This window comes from Miniopterus schreibersii, assembly GCF_964146895.1.
Source record: "Miniopterus schreibersii genome assembly, chromosome: 3".
Lineage (NCBI taxonomy): Eukaryota > Metazoa > Chordata > Mammalia > Chiroptera > Miniopteridae > Miniopterus > Miniopterus schreibersii.
This window is the reverse complement of record NC_138103.1, coordinates 10,002,281-10,019,019: the sequence shown is the minus strand read 5'-3', so window position 1 is coordinate 10,019,019 and position 16,739 is coordinate 10,002,281. Positions and strand designations below refer to the sequence as shown.

The 16,739-nt window shown below is 53.4% G+C and overlaps 1 protein-coding gene across 2 annotated transcripts; it reads right to left on the bottom strand.

The window, feature by feature from the left end:
• Nucleotides 1-422: 422 nt before the first annotated feature.
• On the bottom strand, nucleotides 423-14,886 carry UBE2I (ubiquitin conjugating enzyme E2 I). Of its 2 annotated transcripts, XM_081132514.1 has the most exons (7): nucleotides 14,621-14,886; nucleotides 9,303-9,378; nucleotides 9,034-9,117; nucleotides 7,785-7,857; nucleotides 3,851-3,960; nucleotides 3,672-3,751; nucleotides 423-1,061 (listed from the first exon to the last, which is right to left on the bottom strand). In XM_081132514.1, the coding sequence occupies exons 2-7, from the start codon at nucleotides 9,366-9,368 to the stop codon at nucleotides 998-1,000; spliced, it is 477 nt and encodes a 158-aa protein (XP_080988640.1). In that variant the 5' UTR covers nucleotides 9,369-9,378; nucleotides 14,621-14,886; the 3' UTR covers nucleotides 423-997. The 2 variants fall into 2 exon arrangements, with proteins under 2 accessions (XP_080988640.1, XP_080988641.1); XM_081132515.1 differs by lacking the exon at nucleotides 9,034-9,117 and having other exon boundaries at nucleotides 14,621-14,735.
• Nucleotides 14,887-16,739: the final 1,853 nt, after the last annotated feature.

The window sequence follows — 16,739 nt, the reverse complement described above, 5'->3', positions numbered from 1 at the left end:
GCTGTGAGCGGGGGAAGGCCAGGATGCTACATGCAAAGGCCCAAGGGCAGTGCCAGATGTGAGGTGGCTACATGCCATGGCTCAGCCACCCTGGGCTGGGTTTAGGCTTCTCCTCCTGATGGCTCAGGCAGCGTGCCCTTTAGAAGGGTCTTGACACCAGTTCCAACTTGACCAGATCTGAACTCTAGTGCTCTACAGCCCAAAGACCCAGGTGGGATAGACAGAAACCCTGGACACACACCATTTCTGTACATACCACTATTTACAAAGGACCAGGACAAGTGCCATGTAGGACCCAGGCATAGGCAGCGAGACCTGCTGGGGCCGAGGCCTGTGCTCTGTGGGGCCTGCAGCTGCAGAAGGGGGTGGGGAGACACCCCGAGGCTGCCTCCTCATACTTTTAATGACAATAATGCAACAAAAACCTTTATATAAACAGTTTATTTACTCTAAACAGCAACACAGACAAAACGCCATATAAACACAAAGGAAGTGATGCGGAAACAAGAGGCTGGCTGACTTTGGATCTGAGGCTCATAGCAACACAACCCGGGTTCTGCAGAGCGAAGGACAGAGGCGCGAGGGCAGGGGACAGGCTGATTTCTTTTTCATACAGCCAGCTGGAGGCTACGTGTGGCTCGGACAGTGGGAAGCATGCCTGCACCCGCGAGCAAAGGGAACTAGCTCCTCAGGGACTCATAGAAGTATAAAAGTTTATAATTTTACAGCAGTTGAAATACTGACATCAATATTAAAATAAAAGCAAGTTTTACATAACAATCAAAAATACAAAAGACTGAAGGAAGAGACCCTGTATGAAAAACTGGGCAATTCAGCAAGTGGAGAACTGTGTACCAGTGGCGGAAATGGAAAATGGCGCCCGCCCACCTCCCCTAGGTGACTAGTAATTGTATAGAGCAACGCTAGATCTGCAAATGTTGTAAACAAGTTCTTGCCAAACCAATCCTTTCCTTTTGATGTTGCCGCAGGTCGCTGCTTATGAGGGTGCAAACTTCTTGGCTTGTGCTCGAACCCTTTTCTCATATTCCACTCTGTTTTGGCTGAGGAGGTCAAGAGAGACAGACAGGTTAGAATAGCCTGGGCTGGGAGTTCACAAGTCTCACCAGTGACCAGCAGTTTCTCTCTTCTGTTTGCTCATCTGGTCTTCAAAGACATCTGGCGGGTTTTCCCATGGGACTCTCAGCCCCGAGTGTGAAGGTGTGGAGGCAGCTCTCTAGTGGTCGGGGAAGGACCTCAGCGGGGACTCCAGTATGAGAGGGTGGGGTGTGAGGGCAGCAAACTCGCCATCAGAGGAGACCAGCCGCTACCAGGGATCAATGTGACCTCGAGGCCCATGGGTACATGATGTTTATGAACAGGGCTCCTTCACAACCAGGTCAGAGGTCTCGTCAAACACCTCAGGGGCTGGTCATGAACCCTCCTCAGAGCTCAGGCTCAGTGTGTGTACTCAGGGCACTCATACCCTGGATAAGAAAGCCAGGGGTCCTTCCAGCCTGTGCTCTCAAGAAGTGTGCCTTTCAGAGCACTGGTCCCAGCCCATGAGCAGGCCCAAGGGTTGAGGCACAGAGGGGCCACCAAAAGAATTTCCCTCAGCTCTGCCTAGTGCAGACAACAGGCCCTGGTGCCCTGGGTCCTCCTTTCTAGCCTCTCTGGGGAAAGGCTGCAATGCCAGCACCCGGAGAGGCGGAAACTTGCCTGGAGCCTGCACTGAGCTGGCATGGTGCCCAGGCGCACACCAATCCCAGGAGGCCAGTCAGCACCACGCCTGGCTGAGAGCCAAGAGTGAAGGCCAGAGGACAAGCTTCTACTGCCAGGCCATGCTCCCACCCTGGCCAAGGGCCCAGACTCCCAGGTGGAGGCAGCTAACTAGGAGGGCCCTGGAAGGAGCTGGAAGCAATAACAGAAGCAACCCAGTCCAGCCCTGCCATTTACCAAGTGAGGCTGGGCACAGGGTGTCTCCCCTAGAGCACTGGGGCACCTGCCAGTGTAGGACACGCCCTATGACCTTCTGAAAACATGAGAGATCTGAAAAAACAGATCAAGCATGTTTCATAAAAGGTGCTTTTAAACTGGATGCTTACGGAGAAACACTATCTCATTCCTGTGAAGTAGTGTATGATGCCATCTGGCAGGAAAGGAGCCCATAGTGCAGAAAAGATGCTCCAGTCCTGAGTAGGCACACAACTGGGAGCACCCAATGGCACACAGCAGTAACCCTCTGAAGCCCTGCTGCGAATGCCACAATACTGCAACTAACTAGTGAGTGCCACAGCAGACGGGGCTGTAGGCCATACGCAAGCCATCAAGATACACGGACAACTCACCCAGGAGTAACACACATTCTGCAACACACTCCAGGACTGGCAAACTCTCTCTAAAGGCCCGCAAGAAGACATTTTGGCTCTGTGGGCCATGTGGTCTATCACAATGGCTCAGCTCAGACAGCAAGTGGCCCTATTTACAAAGGGCCTGACAGGCCTGATGCAGGCAGATGTTGCAGTGAATATTATACAGCACCCAGTTCAAGGGTCAAGGTATGAGAACTCATCTCCCGGAGCTGCTGATGCACAGCAGCCAATAAGAAACAGGTAAATTCAAGGTAAGCTTTGCTGGAATCACAGCAATTCCTTGGCCTGGAGGAGGAGAGCCTCAGTCGCTGCCCAGGAGCATCTTGTCACTCTCGGCCACCAGGGGGCACCCCAGCCCCCAAACTGGGTTGGACCCAAGAACTTGAAGCCATTTTTGGGGGGAGAAATGCATCTCTTGCAACCTGGTGCTTCTCTTCAGATGAACTCAGGCCACCTCAGCTGTTTAGAGCGATCTACCCTCCAACCTGTTGCAATTCCAGATACCCCCCCCCTTGAAAGGAACAAGCCCCTACCCAACCTCTCTCTGTGGGTCAGCCCTTTGGGCCCCAGGTTTCTGAACATGGGTAAGTGGAGCAATAGGGGTCAGAGCCGCCAACCCAGCATAACTCCCTGCCCAGACCAGCCTGGGAGGCTGGCCAGGAAGGCCAGGGTCCTCCCCACTGTCCAACCAGCCAACCCCATGTGCTAGGTTTAGCTCCATTGCTCACACTAAGTCACACCAGGCCCTCTTCCCACAGCACCCAGGTGACCAAGAGCAAGTCAGGAGCACCACTCCCCTAGTGGACCATACCCCTCAGAGTTGCCATACCCAGGGTGGGCCAAAGGAGGGCAGAGGTGGGAGGTCTGTCGCCTCTTCCTCCAGTGTCCACACCCTTCCCTCTGAGCTGAACAGGGCTCCTGGAGGCACTGGGTTTGCCTGGCGATAGCCCATCAGGGGCAGTTAGGTCAACAGGAGCCCATGTCATCTGCCAGCCTCCTGCCAACCCCCACCAACATCGCTCTGGCCACGCCAGCCCTGGCTGCCCATTCTTGCCACCATAGGCCCTTTGCACATGTAGCTCCTCAGATGCCTCCCTGGCCACCTCACAGTCCCCCTTTGTGGCACAGATGCCAGCTGCCACATGAGCTTGTGTCTCAGCCACCCTCCCAGGCTGCTGGGAGGGTCAGGACTATCCACCCACCCACAGCCTGCCTACTGCTCCTTCCTACAGGCAGCCTAGACTGGGGAAGGCTGTGCAAGCTGAGAGAGGTCAAGGCAAGTGGGGCCAGATAGCTACTAACCAGTAAATTGTGTAGGCCTCTGCTTGAGCTGGATCTTGGATATTTGGTTCATTTAGAAGTTCCTGTATTCCTAATAAGATCTGTGTAAGAGAGAAAAACAAAGCAAGGTGGGAGGTCAGCAGTTCAAACGGCAAACCGGCCCTGAAGGAAGGTTGAGGTGAGGCCCTCACACTGCATACCTGCTTAATCGTGATGGCTGGCCTCCAGTCCTTGTCTTCCTCGAGGATGGACAGGCACACAGTGCCTGAAGGGTACACGTTCGGGTGAAATAATGGTGGTTCAAATTTGCCTAGATCATGTGGAAGAAAGGAAATGTGTTTTGGTGGCAGTTGTCCTACAGAATAATGTCCTGTCCTGATGACATCCTCATCTTCCCTGCACCAGGACACCTTACTGGTTATCAGACATTTCCCAAAGAACTGTTTACAAAAACAAAACTGGCCACAAGGCGGGAGGAGGTGGGGAAGAGGTAGGAGAGGAGCAAGTGTGCTTTCCTGATGGACTCAGAGGCAGAGCCACGTCCCTCCACAGGACAGTCAGAGCAAAGCCCCAGGCAGTCTTCCCAGCCAGCCTGGCCTAGGGAAGGTGGGAAGGGGCTGCTGCAGCAGGTGAAGAGGGTATGGGGAAGCAGCCAAGGTCCTTCCAAATGAGGGGCCATTTTCAAAGCAGCTCATTTTGCTTTAAAAACAGGCTTTTAGGATCCAATATTTTTCTTTAAAAAAAAAAATTATTTTCTTTTGAAAAAATACATGTCAAGTTTGAAAAAACATCCACTAACATCAACAGCTTCTCAGAAAACTCCTTTATACACTACCCATTCCATTTGCGCCACTAAACCAACCTGCAATCCCCAGGGAGGATGTCTCGAACCGGATCTCCCCACTCTACACTCACAGGTCAGTGGCAGTTACTCATTCCTGTTGCTGCACAGCATCCACTGGGAGACTAGCCACCCCATGACTTGCCCACCACAAGCAGGTGTACTTTTGAGTGAATACAAATAAAGCTGTGATTGCTCCTGGATGTGAATTCTGGTGCACACATGTGCACTTCCGTATGGAAATGCTGGATCACAGGGTATCTGTGTTGAACATGGATGTTGCCAGTTTTCAAAGTGGCTGTGCCCACTTACATCTCACTGCTTCAGTTTTACCAATACCTGGTGTGTCAGTAGTGAACTTCAGCCATTGTTAAATGAATCGTGGTTGCCTCTCATGGCTCTAAGTTGCATTTTCCTGATGATCTCTGAGAGTAAGCACCTTTCATTTACTGGGATGAACTGGCTACTTCTTTGGAGTTCTTATTCAAGTCTCTTGCATACTTTTCTATTGGGTTGCCTCTTATTGATTTGTAGGAGCTCTTTACATATGCTGGACACAAGCCTTTTGTCAATTACACGTCTTGCAAATATCCTCTACTCTGCATTTGCCTTTCTGCTCTTTTAATTGTACATTTGGTGAACACAAGTTCCTAATTTTAATTTAATCTGACTTATCTTGTTTCTTAGCTAGAAAAGTGTATCAATGATGAATATTAGTATCTCCAAGCCCCCCAGCACCCCTTTCCAGTCTCTTTCTTCCATATGAAGTCACCCTCCTGACTTCTCACACCGTTCATCGCATGGCCTGTTGTTGACCTTCATAAACTCCTGTGTCTGGCTCCACCCACTCAGCATGTGTGGGAGAGTCATTCATGCTGTGTACTCGTAGGCCCTTCATTTCCGCTGCTGCACTTATTTTATTTATCCATTCAACACTTGGGTTGTCTCCAGCTTTTGGCTTTTACAAATGGGGTTGTTATAAACATGATTGTCCATGCCTTTTGGTAAACACATGTATGCATTTCTATTGAGTATTTACTTGAGTGGAACAGCTGGGTCCTCGGGTAGGGATAAGTTTAGCTTCAGTAGACATGGCAGACAGCTCTTCAAAAGAAATGTTCAAAAGTTACTTTCTTTAGTCGCATCTGAGGGCTCTCACTGCTCTGCAACCTCTCCCGCCTCAGTTATCTGCCTGTTCACTCTGTGGTTGTAACTTGTAATTCTCTGATAAGGAAGTTAAGCACCTCTCTATGGTGATTGGCCAGGTGGAGATCCTCTTGCCAAGGGCCCATTCCATCAAGTGGCTTTTTTTTTTTTTTTTTTGCCATTTCCTTATTGATTTATAAATGCTCTTGATATATTCAGGATAAGTACTGATGTATAGATATAATCTTCTCCCCTTTTCACTGTCAGTGGTGTCTTTTAGTGAAGAGATGGTCTTAATTTCAGTATAGTCCCAGTGATCCTTTTCCCCCTCTGGCAGAAAAGCACTCTTAATGCTTGCCTGGTTAAGAAAGCTTTGCCTATCCAAGTCATGAAGACACCCTCCTGTCTTCCTCTAAAAGTGGTACTGTCCCACCTGTCTTCCCACTGGGCATCACAATCCATCTGGAAGACTTTGGTCTATAGGGGGAGACTGAGTTCTCCCTTTGTCCACTGGGACAGTCAGTTGTCCCAGTTCATGCATCAGACCACCATCCTCTCCCCATGCATTGCAGCGTCACCTCATAAACCACTCCACTGTACCTGTGCTTTCTGGACTCTTTGCTCTGCATCTCTAACGTGTCCCTGTAGCAGATCTCAAACTGGTTTGTGTCATGCCCATCCTGCTAGCAGGTCTGGATACTTTTCCTCAATGAGCCCCAATCCAGGCCTCACTATCTTCCACTTCTAGAACCCCAAAGGCCATGGCAATTCTCAGCACTCTGCATTTCCTACATTTCAGAGCCTGTGGTATGACAATTTCCACAAAAAGCTGCTTGGATTTTGATTGGGACTATGCTGAATTTGTAGATCAACTTGGAGAGAACTTTGTAACTGTGCCTTCTGGTCCATAAACAAGGCCCACCTTGCCAGTTATGTAGGCTGCCCTTCATCCTCTCAGAAAGGTTTCAACTCTCAATATACAGGTCTTAAATATCTTTTGTTGGGTTTATTCCAAGGTACCTGATACTACTATAAAATGTATAGTATAAACACTTTCATTTCTCGCAACTGTATGACAGTGCGCTTTTATATGTTAACCTTTTATTCAGCAACCTTAATAAACAGACTTAGACAAAGATGCTCTATGGTCTAAGTCTTCTTTTTCCATTCTCTGCTGGGATTTCTTTTTCCTACCTTACTGCATTTGCTTGGAATTCCAATACAATGTTGCATAAAAGTGATAAAAGCAGCTACGATTTATCTCACTTATTTAAAGTAATACCTACACATGGCACACACACAAAAATTCAAACAGCAAAGAACCACACCAAAGGAAATAAGTCTCCATCCCAGTGGTTATGCTATGAATTGATAATTTAAGTAAGTCTTCTGCTAGATGCTATTTTAATGGGAAACATCCTTCCATGTTTTAAATCACTAACCACAAAAGTTAACAGTTACATGTACTCTTGCCTTCCCACCCGCCGGGCACTTTCCCACACATGGAGGTGCAAGTCAACTCATTTAATTAACCAGCTGTGGACAGTGTTTGTTGATTCCCAGCTGCCAAGGGAGAGAGCTTTGGCGCCCTCCCTCCCCAAGTTGTGCTAAACTGCATCGTGACGGTCTAGCTGTAGCACTGTTTTAAACACAGCACCGGCCTTTTCTTCCTGCTGCCTTCTCTGGAGGCTTGTGTGTTATCCATCCAGGCTGCAGATGCAGGCATGGAGTTAGGTGTGAAATTCTAACAGATGACAGGTCGCAGCAAACAAAATCCTCTGAGCAGTAAGGTTCTGAATGGTGGTCCTTCTGCATGTCCATCCCCACCTGGGGCAGGTATGTGGTAGCTTCATCCCTGACAGGCACTAAGGGTTCAAGGAGCCTCACCAGGATCTCATGAACATTCCCTCTAGGGCCCAGGAGCTTCCCAGTTGTAGAGCTGAGACGTGAGACTTGGTCTGTTAGGTGCACCTCCCACCCCCGAGCTAGAAACACAGTCAACTGTAGGAATCAGAACGCTGGAGCCACCCTGTGTGGAGCAGCGTGTGAAATAACCAACATGCCCGGAGGCGAGGCTCTCTGAAGAGGACTCAGACCTCTGCTGAAGCACCGTCAAAGCCAACCTTTGAGGACTTCATTGTACTTACATTTTGGAGGTGAGGATGGATAGTCATCTTTGAAGAGCATCCGTAGTTTAAACAAGCCTCCTTCCCAAGGGGTCTGTTGGGAAATGAAGCAGTGATTAGGTGTGTGCTGCCTTCTGCTGCAGGGGCCCAGGAGGAGGGGCATGCTGCTGCTATACAGCCCCCAGTGGGCCCCAGTGACCCTGCGCGCAGACCATGGTCCCAACAGGACTGACAGGACCTCCATGAGCCCCAAGAGCCAGTGGGAAAGAATCTTCCTTGGAGAGGAGCAGACAGGTGGCCCATGGTGGCTGTCCCCTCCAACCCCGGGATGGGGGTCAGGGTCCGCTTCTGAGCAGGTATGGTGAGGACTTAAGTGAGCTCAAGTGCAGACCCCCTCCCTCAGGTCCTGCCTGCCCCTGGTCAGCCTCCTAGCTCTTTAGTATAACACTCCTCCCCAATTGGGAGGGAGACAACTACAGCCCACCAGCCTGTCCTAAGATGAGGGCCTATGTATGGGCTAAATGGATGCTGGGGTACATGCTGGGCCCTCAAAAGAGCCGCAGCTGAAGCAAACCCAGGCCACATCGTCTTGTGGACAAAGTCCTAATCTTGCTGGCTCAATGCAGAGGAAGGAGACTGCCCAGAAGCACCAAGGCTGAGCACATGGATTCTCATGAGACCATGGAGGAAGGAAGTGGAGGCAATGAGGCCTCCCTCAGCAGAACCCAAAAGCTTCAGGGGTCTCCTCCTTCCCTTGGAGTCACCAGGAAGAGCCATACGCTGGGCTGTTGGGAGACCCTCACTCCCTAATGCCTCAAACGCACTGGTTTTAACTGGCCTGGGCACACTTAGGGGAACCAAGGAGGACCTTGGGAGGACTGTGGCTGTGTGTGAAGGACATGTGGGGCCACATGCAGCCATCATAGGTGGTCAGGGATTTGCAACCATTCCAGAATGCTCCAGTTTCAGCACATCCAGGCAAGGACAAACTCAAAGGCTTTGGTGGCACCTATGGCCCCTTCTCCATCCTGTCTTCAAGATCCTCTTTGCTCCCAAAGATGCATCAGGGTCTGGGCCTACTACCCCTGCCATAGCTCAGCTCCTTTCAGAATTAAAACTGCTTGGAGTGGAGTGGTGTTACGTCACCCTAACCTTGTCCCACCATTTCATGTCCCCTGGCCTGTGTGATCACCACACCACACTTGAACCTTCTGAAGGGCCGAAGTGTCCCTAGCAGTCCTCCCCATACACGAGTATGGGCACTTCTTACCCCTTTCTTCCCTGGAATGGCGCACTCCCAGTTCATGAGGTTCATTGTGCCATCGGGGTTTTTTGTCGGGACAGCCACAAAACCCTGAGAGAAAACCACACACAAGCACATCAGCGCTGTGGCAGCTCATGTTAGCTGCTCATAGGAGCCGTGTGCCTCCCACCGCCCAGAGGCACAGGGCTCACAATAGGGCCCCGTCTATAGGGACTGGGCAGTGTAGTCGGGGAAATGATCCACTGTGCTACAGGAAGAAATAAAGCTTTTCTTACAAATGGGTGGTCTTTTCTCCAAGCTTTCCTCTCCTGGGCGAGTCTGCTGAGAGCAATCCCCGACATATTCAAAGTCCTGAAAGAGAGAGCAAAGATGCAATCAGGAGGAAAACCTGGTTCCTTCTGCCCCTTCCCTCTCGCACCTGCCCAGTGAGCAGACTTGTTTCCAAGAAGTGGGTAAGTGAAGGTTCTCACATGGCCCATAGAGATCTCGCATGCTCTTATCAAGCTGCCCCACCCAGCGTTTGGACAGGCATTAGGCCCTCAGGGGTGAATCCGGCCTTCTCCCACAAGCAAGTCACCACGGAAGAGGCATGGGCCTCCTGGATACCTCCACGTGGGTGCCTTCCTTGCCAAACTGCCTAGCCCCAGGGGTCCACAGCACACCCCTCAGACTCCATTTCATGGTGATACAGAGGTTCAGAGAAGCGAAGTAACAGGCCTGGGTCACAGTGCTGTAAGGTGCTATGCAGGGAGGGATGCCGTGTACTCCCAGCAGACACCTGGTACCTGCACCCCTCCTGCTTTAATCATACCCAGCAGTGGGCTGGAGTGACAGGGGTCCAGTTCTACTATCAGACCACACAGGAAAGGCAGGACCAGGTGGGGATACCCAGAGCACAGGGAAGGACAGGGATGAATCGCTTCCTTCTGCTGGTGGATGGATGCAGAGGCGTTGTCAGGCCCCCAGCTCACCAAGTGGAAAAGGGCCCCAGGGTGGAGGGCAGCCCAACTGCATTGTGGACAAGTCCCAGAGACAGCTTACCTGGCCCCATATCCAAGAGACCCACATGTCACCAGGGTCCCGGGCTCTTTCTTCTGCTCCCTCCACTTTCTCAGCCTGCAGCCCCATCCTGGCACCCCACAACTAATGGATCAAAGGTCTGTTTCCCATTTACTTTGGGAAAGTCAAGCAAAGGGGAGCAGGCCGGCAGAGCCCAGGAACTCTTTGGGAGCACCAGGCAGGAGCAGGAAGGCTTAAGTAGGCCTGGACCACAGGCTTTCAAGGCTTAGTGCTTTTAGCTGTTCAAATTAGTGGCCTGGAGCCCTCAGGTAAAGCAGCAACTCCACATGCCTGGCACACCAGACCAGACTGCAGGGCACTGAATCGTAACCCCACTTCTAGTTGCCTATGAGAAAGCAGATGCAGAGGTGACATGGTCACAAAACCTGCTGGAGAATTTGACCCTAAGTGTACTTGTTGGTCTTCAAAGTCCATGGAAACACTGAAGATACCCTGAATTAAGTACATGTATTTACCAGAAACAAGGCTTTAACACGACAAATGGTGATCAGCAGCTTCCTCAAGCCTTTAGGTTTATACTGAAGCCAGGGGACAGGTCTCCTCTCTACCTCTGCAGGGAAAAGATCTAGCACCTCAAGTTCCTGAATACAATGTGGGGTGCCCTCCACAATTACAACAGTGCTCTCAATCCTGTAGGGAAAAAAATATTTCCAGCAAGGACAACACTTGACAGCAGCCGAGCTTTCCAGTCCAGTCTTGCCTACTGCCCTAGCCTCCACACAGGCCTGTTCCAGAGATAGGAAGGGAGGTCCACAGTAATCCGCGCACTAAGGCCACAGCCTCAATGCAAACCCAGGTGGTCTTCTGACTCCAGTCGCTGGGTGGCAGGGCTACTTTTCCCTCCTACTGCAGCACCCCCCGCCCCGTAACTAGTACTTCAACCTCCCCACTTCACCTCAGCTCCAGCTGACCCACAACTGCCCCAGCAACCCAAATTACGCCCTTCACCCCAGCATCCACACCACCTGGCTGCCCTGCCCTGTCCCCTCAGGTTCACACTGTTTGTGGAGAAGGTGTTAGGTCAGGCCAACAGTTCAAAAGCAGACATCAAATGCACATTCCCAAGCCTCAGAGATCACCATGGAGTCAGGAACTCTGGGTGGACTCCAGTGCTCTGGATTTTGGGCAGCTCCTGGCAACTGTTTTCCCAAGAAGTACAGAAGAAGGAGGGTTGGGATTGCCACTGCAGAAAAGCACTGCTGCCTCCAACACCACCCAAGAGCCCAGGTCTCAGACACTGGGTGAGTTACTATAAATCGCCAGACCAACTGTACATTTTTTTTTTAAATCCTCACCCGAGGATATTTTTTCCATTGCTTTTCAGAGAGAGTGGAAGGGGGAGAGAGATGTGAGAGAGACACATTGATTGGCTGCCTTCCGCATGCACCCTAACCAGGACTGGGGATCGAGCCTGCAACCAACGTACGTGCCCTTCCTTGGCCTCAATCGAACCCGGGACCCTTTAGTCCATGGGCCTACGATCTAACCATTGAGCAAAACCAGCCAAGGCAGATATGATACATTTTCAAAAAACAGGTATGCTTATGTCATCACAAGAAAAGTGAGGGTCAGAAATCAAAGCCCTCCGGTCAAGGATGAGAGGTGACAGATGCACCTATTTGGGCTGTGGTCCCTAACTCCAGCACTCTGACCCAGAATGCACCTTTCAACCTTATCCGACCTCAAGATTAAGTCCAAAATAGATCAACACGAAGCTTGGACCCAATATAACTGCTCACTACAGCACACAACGTCAGAGCTCTGGCCTGCCCACTTCTTCCCCAGGGGATGTTTGACCAAACCATTGAGGTGCTCATAGCGAGCCTGCCAGGATGCTGCCCTGGGAGCTCATAGGTGAGGAGGTCCTGTGCTGGGAAGTGCTAGGTGCCAGGAGATGCAAAGTAGGATAGGATTATGGAGATGAGTGGCACCTGCTTTGAAATAGTGTCCAGGTGGCTACCCAAGCACAGCCTGCAGCAATCTGGCAGGAGACTGTTCCAGGCAGCATGGTTCAGGAACAGAAGGGTCTGGTGGGCCAGAGAAGAGTGGAAAGGGTGGGCTTGCATGAGGAATGTGGGAGCTGGTGTGGGGTGTGTGTGTGGGGGGGTGGCGCAGAGGAGCATACCAGCCAGCTTCTGTCAGAGAAGTGGGCAGTGACAGTGATGGCTGGCTGGGAGGATGGAGTGGTAGCTCCGATGTCTGAAAATTCATTTCTAAGTTTCTCAAATCCTTCACTTCAACTGGTTCTTCTAAATGGCAGGACCCAATGCTATCCCCTACCAGTAGAAATGCCCTCCTCCCGCCACCTCCAGGTTTGAGGGCACAGCACATGTTAGCCTACAAAGTACTGCCCCATACCCACTGGCTTCCCCCACCAACAGGGCCCCCATAGGGCAGGCCCCTCATCCCTGGCCATGGCAAAGCAGACAGCATAGGCTGGCCTGGCAGGACACTTCTGCTGAATTAACTAACACAGGAGTTTAGTGACCAAAGGCAAGCAACCTGGTAAGCACTGTTTATGTAAGGTCCCTAGCCAGGCATCAGAACAGGTTTCTGAAGCCCAGGCCAGCTCTGGAACACTGAGGAACCACAGACACTGGTAGGGCCACACAATACTCAGAGGGCTCCAGAGGGGCTGGGCCGGGGGAGAGGCCAGCAGGGCAATCCAAGCGCAGCCTGCCTGCCTGCCGACCCTGTGCCAGGACCTCACCTCTTCTGCTCTGAAGATCAAACAAAGCTGCCCATAAAAGACCCTGTCCTAGTGCCTAGTTGTGGTTGTCCCAGGTATAAAAGGTTAATAATGAGAGATGCCAATGGACCAGACCAGGCACCAATAAGATCCTTTCTGCCACCAGGGCAAAGCTACAGGTGCTTACCCGCACTGTCCCAGGCAGACACCTGGTCTCAAGATGATGCTTCCACTCTTGGTAGCCTTCCAGAGCCCAGGAGAAAGCAGCCAGTTTGTTACATTTTAATTACAAAACAGAAGCACTCATTCAGAATCCCACTTAAAAGGGACTCTGCCTTCCTCAACAGAGAGACACTTAAGGAGCAGCCAAGCTGTAGATAAAATATCTATGAACTACTAAAGACAGCCTACAGGACAAAGGCCTGGTTCTCCAGGCTTAGTGGCAAGATCTGCCCATGAACACCCTCTTCTCAGATCAGTTCTGCTGGCTGACAGCAGAGACTTCAGAGCTACTTACTGGCTTTGTGAGTGTGGCAAGTTGTTCATCTCCCCCAACCTCAGCTTCCTCATCTGTAAAATGGGCGATGATGGTACTCTGACCCACAGATTTGCCCAGGATGAAAAGCCCCTGGAGAGGCCTTTCCCATCCAAACCCAAACTCCCCCAGGGGAAAGGCATTCACTTTGCCTGATTCAAGCACCCAGCCTCAGGACACCCTCTGCCCATGCTGCACTTCCTGTTCTTTCTCCACACACCTCCCAGGAACCCAGGCAGTTTCAGAAGCAAGGTCCCCCAAACGCCAAGACTCCCCAAAGACAAACACACAACAGCACACACAATTCACCCCTAAACCACCCAAAAGGTCACAAGCAAATCGGGACAAACTAGTATCCACCTCCCTTGTCTGTTGGACAGCTTCTCTACCTACAGGCAACGATGCCTTAATAGCGAGCTACATTTAGAGCTATGTTCTTGAAAAAGAAACAAAAAGCCAAATTAGCACAGTACAGTAACTTTGCAAATCGAGGAACTAAGCATGCTTTCAAAATATACAAACCAAACCAGTTAAAACTGTGATTTAGGAGCGACTGCAAGCCCTGATCCTCATTCCCTTCCTTTCCTCCTACTCACGAAAATATCAGTTCCAACCTCCCTTCAACTGGTACAAAGCAATCTTAAAAACAAAAGAAAACTCTCCCTCTGGCGAAGCGCCGATGTTCAGGGTCCCACCAACGGGAAGAGGAGCTCTCTAGAGGCGCAAGAAAACTCACACTTGTTTTGAATTTTAGACATCAAACACCACACAACACAACACCCCCCCATCCCCAATCGAACCAGCAATTTTGCAACCCAAGACTTTCAACTCTCTCTGTTGGGCCTCTCTGCCCGGCTGGAGAGCGCCACAGGTTTGTGTGCGGACCCGTGACCCCGGAAACGCACGTCCCTCAGTGGAAGGAAAGCTCCTGTCAATCCCGCCTTGGCTCCCCGGTCGCACCGCGGACCCACGCCGGAGGGAACGCCAACACTTTCTCAAGGGAAAGCGACGGGAGCCCCAGGGGCAAGGCCGGGACAACGCCGAGACCGGGCCAGCAGTGTCGGGCCGTAGCCCGCGGCGTCAACAGCTCCGAGGCGGACGGTTCCCGGGCGCGGGGCCCGGATCAGGTCGGGGACCGCGCAGGGGGCGGGGGCGGGGGCCCGGGCCCTGGGGGTCGCGGCTGGAGGAGCACCCGCCCGGCCCGGCCCGACGGCGGCGGAGGCCCGCGCAGCCGAGGTCCGGCCCCCGCCCCGCCGCCGCCCCCCTGTGCGCCCCCCACCTGCGCTCACCTAGGGCGGCCGCGGCCCGGCGAGCGAGGCGGACGAAGCGGCGGCGACGGAGGCGGCGCGGCGCTTCCTTTGTCTCGGGACTTCCCTCCCGAGCCCGCTCCGCGCGCAGCCCGAGCGCTCCGAGGACCCCGGTGCGGGCGGGGCGCGGGCGGGGCCTGCGGGACCTGCCCGCTGCGTGCCTGTACCGCGCGCCGCCGCCACCGCCCGGCGTCCCGAGCCGACCTCGCCGCCGCACGCTGCGCGCCACCCGCGCCCCACCGCCGCGCGGCCGAGCCCGGAGCTCGCCCGGGGAGCTCGGTCGGGGGGCGGCTTTCCAGTCAGGCGGCTCTCTGGACACCTGTGCCCTTAAAGGAGCCGCGTCCCTGATGTGAGGGAGCGTCTGCAAACTCCCCGTTATGATGCGCGCGTCCACTCGAGGACACGCCGGTAAGCAGCGGGGTAAGGCGGAGCCCGAGATCTCCAAGGGTTTCCCGGATGTCCCGCGAGCACCTCTCTGGGCACGGGTTCCATTGGTCTCCTTTGGGCTAAGGCCCAGGGTCGAGGGGCAAGGGCCACCGAGGCCTAAGGATCCCCAGAAGCGTCGCAGCACTGTGGCGATGCCCCGAGTACGGCGCCCTGTGAAGGCCTTTGCAATTGGCCAGTTTGGGGCGCTGGGTGGGGCGTACATCGAACCCGCCCAATAAGCTGACCCGGTACAAAAGACCGAGAGCCGGCCTGACCGACGGGAGGAGAAGTACGGACGCTCCCTAACTCGGGTGTTGGCTCAGGAGGAGGGGTTCGGGAGCTGCCGGCGGGCGGGGGAGGGACTAACCGGGAGGTCCCCCTCCCCCTTCCCCTTCCCCTCCCCCTTTCCCTTCCCCTCCCCCTTTCCCTTCCCCTCCCCCACCCTCCCCACTCCCCTACGCATTCCGCAGGGCTTTCCAGGCCTCGCTAGGCGCCTCCCTGTGGAGCCGCCCCCAGCCCCCAGCCCCCGCCCCCGGGCCAGCTTCGCTAGCCAAACCCCAGTTCTGCGTGGGGAGAGGGCGCTTTACAAGGTCAGCCCGCTCCGCCCGTCCGTGGGCGTTGTGGGATCTGGCAGAGGTGGGTGTGGAGGGCTTCTGGGCCGGGCCACATGGCGCGCGGCTCTGGACGGCGGAGGCTACTTGCATTCACTCACACCTTTCCCTCCCTTTTTCCTCCCTCCCTCCCTCTCCCTTCTCTCTCCCTCCCCACTTCCCCCAGAGTCATCTTTTTGGTCCTGTGCTGACAAAGTTGGCTTCCCCAGGGGTGGGGACCACAAGTCCGGTATCTATGGCCCACATCTGGCCCAGTGCTCTTAGCGAATGCCCTGTGGATGAATTCCATGTGCTCCCAGCCATCCTGTTACTCTGGGGGAGTAAAAAGGGGCCGGGAGTGGGGGGGGGGGGAGAGTGTCTTGTGGGTGTGGTGGCTCTGCTGGGCTGAGGGGGGAGGGTTACCTAGGGTAACTCTGGGTCAGCTGTGGTTCAGAGAGAGGGCCTGGGTGTAGTGAACAGGATTCCAGGTGACAAAGGCCAGAGGGCCTGGACCCCTTGAACAAAATGTGAGCATTACGAATCCCTCCCAGACTCTGAACTCCAAAGGGGCTGCCCACTCCTGGGTCCCCAAAGTGACCCAAGGTGGGCCTGGGCTGGGAACACAGCCTCCCTCCTCCCCTTCACCAGACAGCTGCAGTTCTCAACCTCTGGGTGCCAGGAGCATCAGGGGCATGTGTGAGACACCTGTTCTCTGGGCTCCCAGCTTTGGTTCACCAGTGGTCCTGGAACTGTGCATTGTAACACTTGCCTCAAGTGGGCCTGCCCCACAGCACATGGCTGCTTAGCTACATTAGAAGAAAACAGCTTCCTGCTGAGGCATAAGGGTGTCTGGTTCCAACCCCATCTTTCTCATTCAGATTCTAGGAGGTTTGCATAGGGCTGCATGGGGAACACACCCACCAAGTAGCAGTGGCCAATAAAAGGTGGTGGCCAAGTACCAGGGGCCCATGTCAGCTCAGCTCAGGAAGATCTAGCCCGACTGGGTGTGGCTCAGCAGTTGAGCATCGGATTAGGATCCAGGAGATCACAGTTCGATTCCCAGTCAGGGCACATGCCCGGGTTGC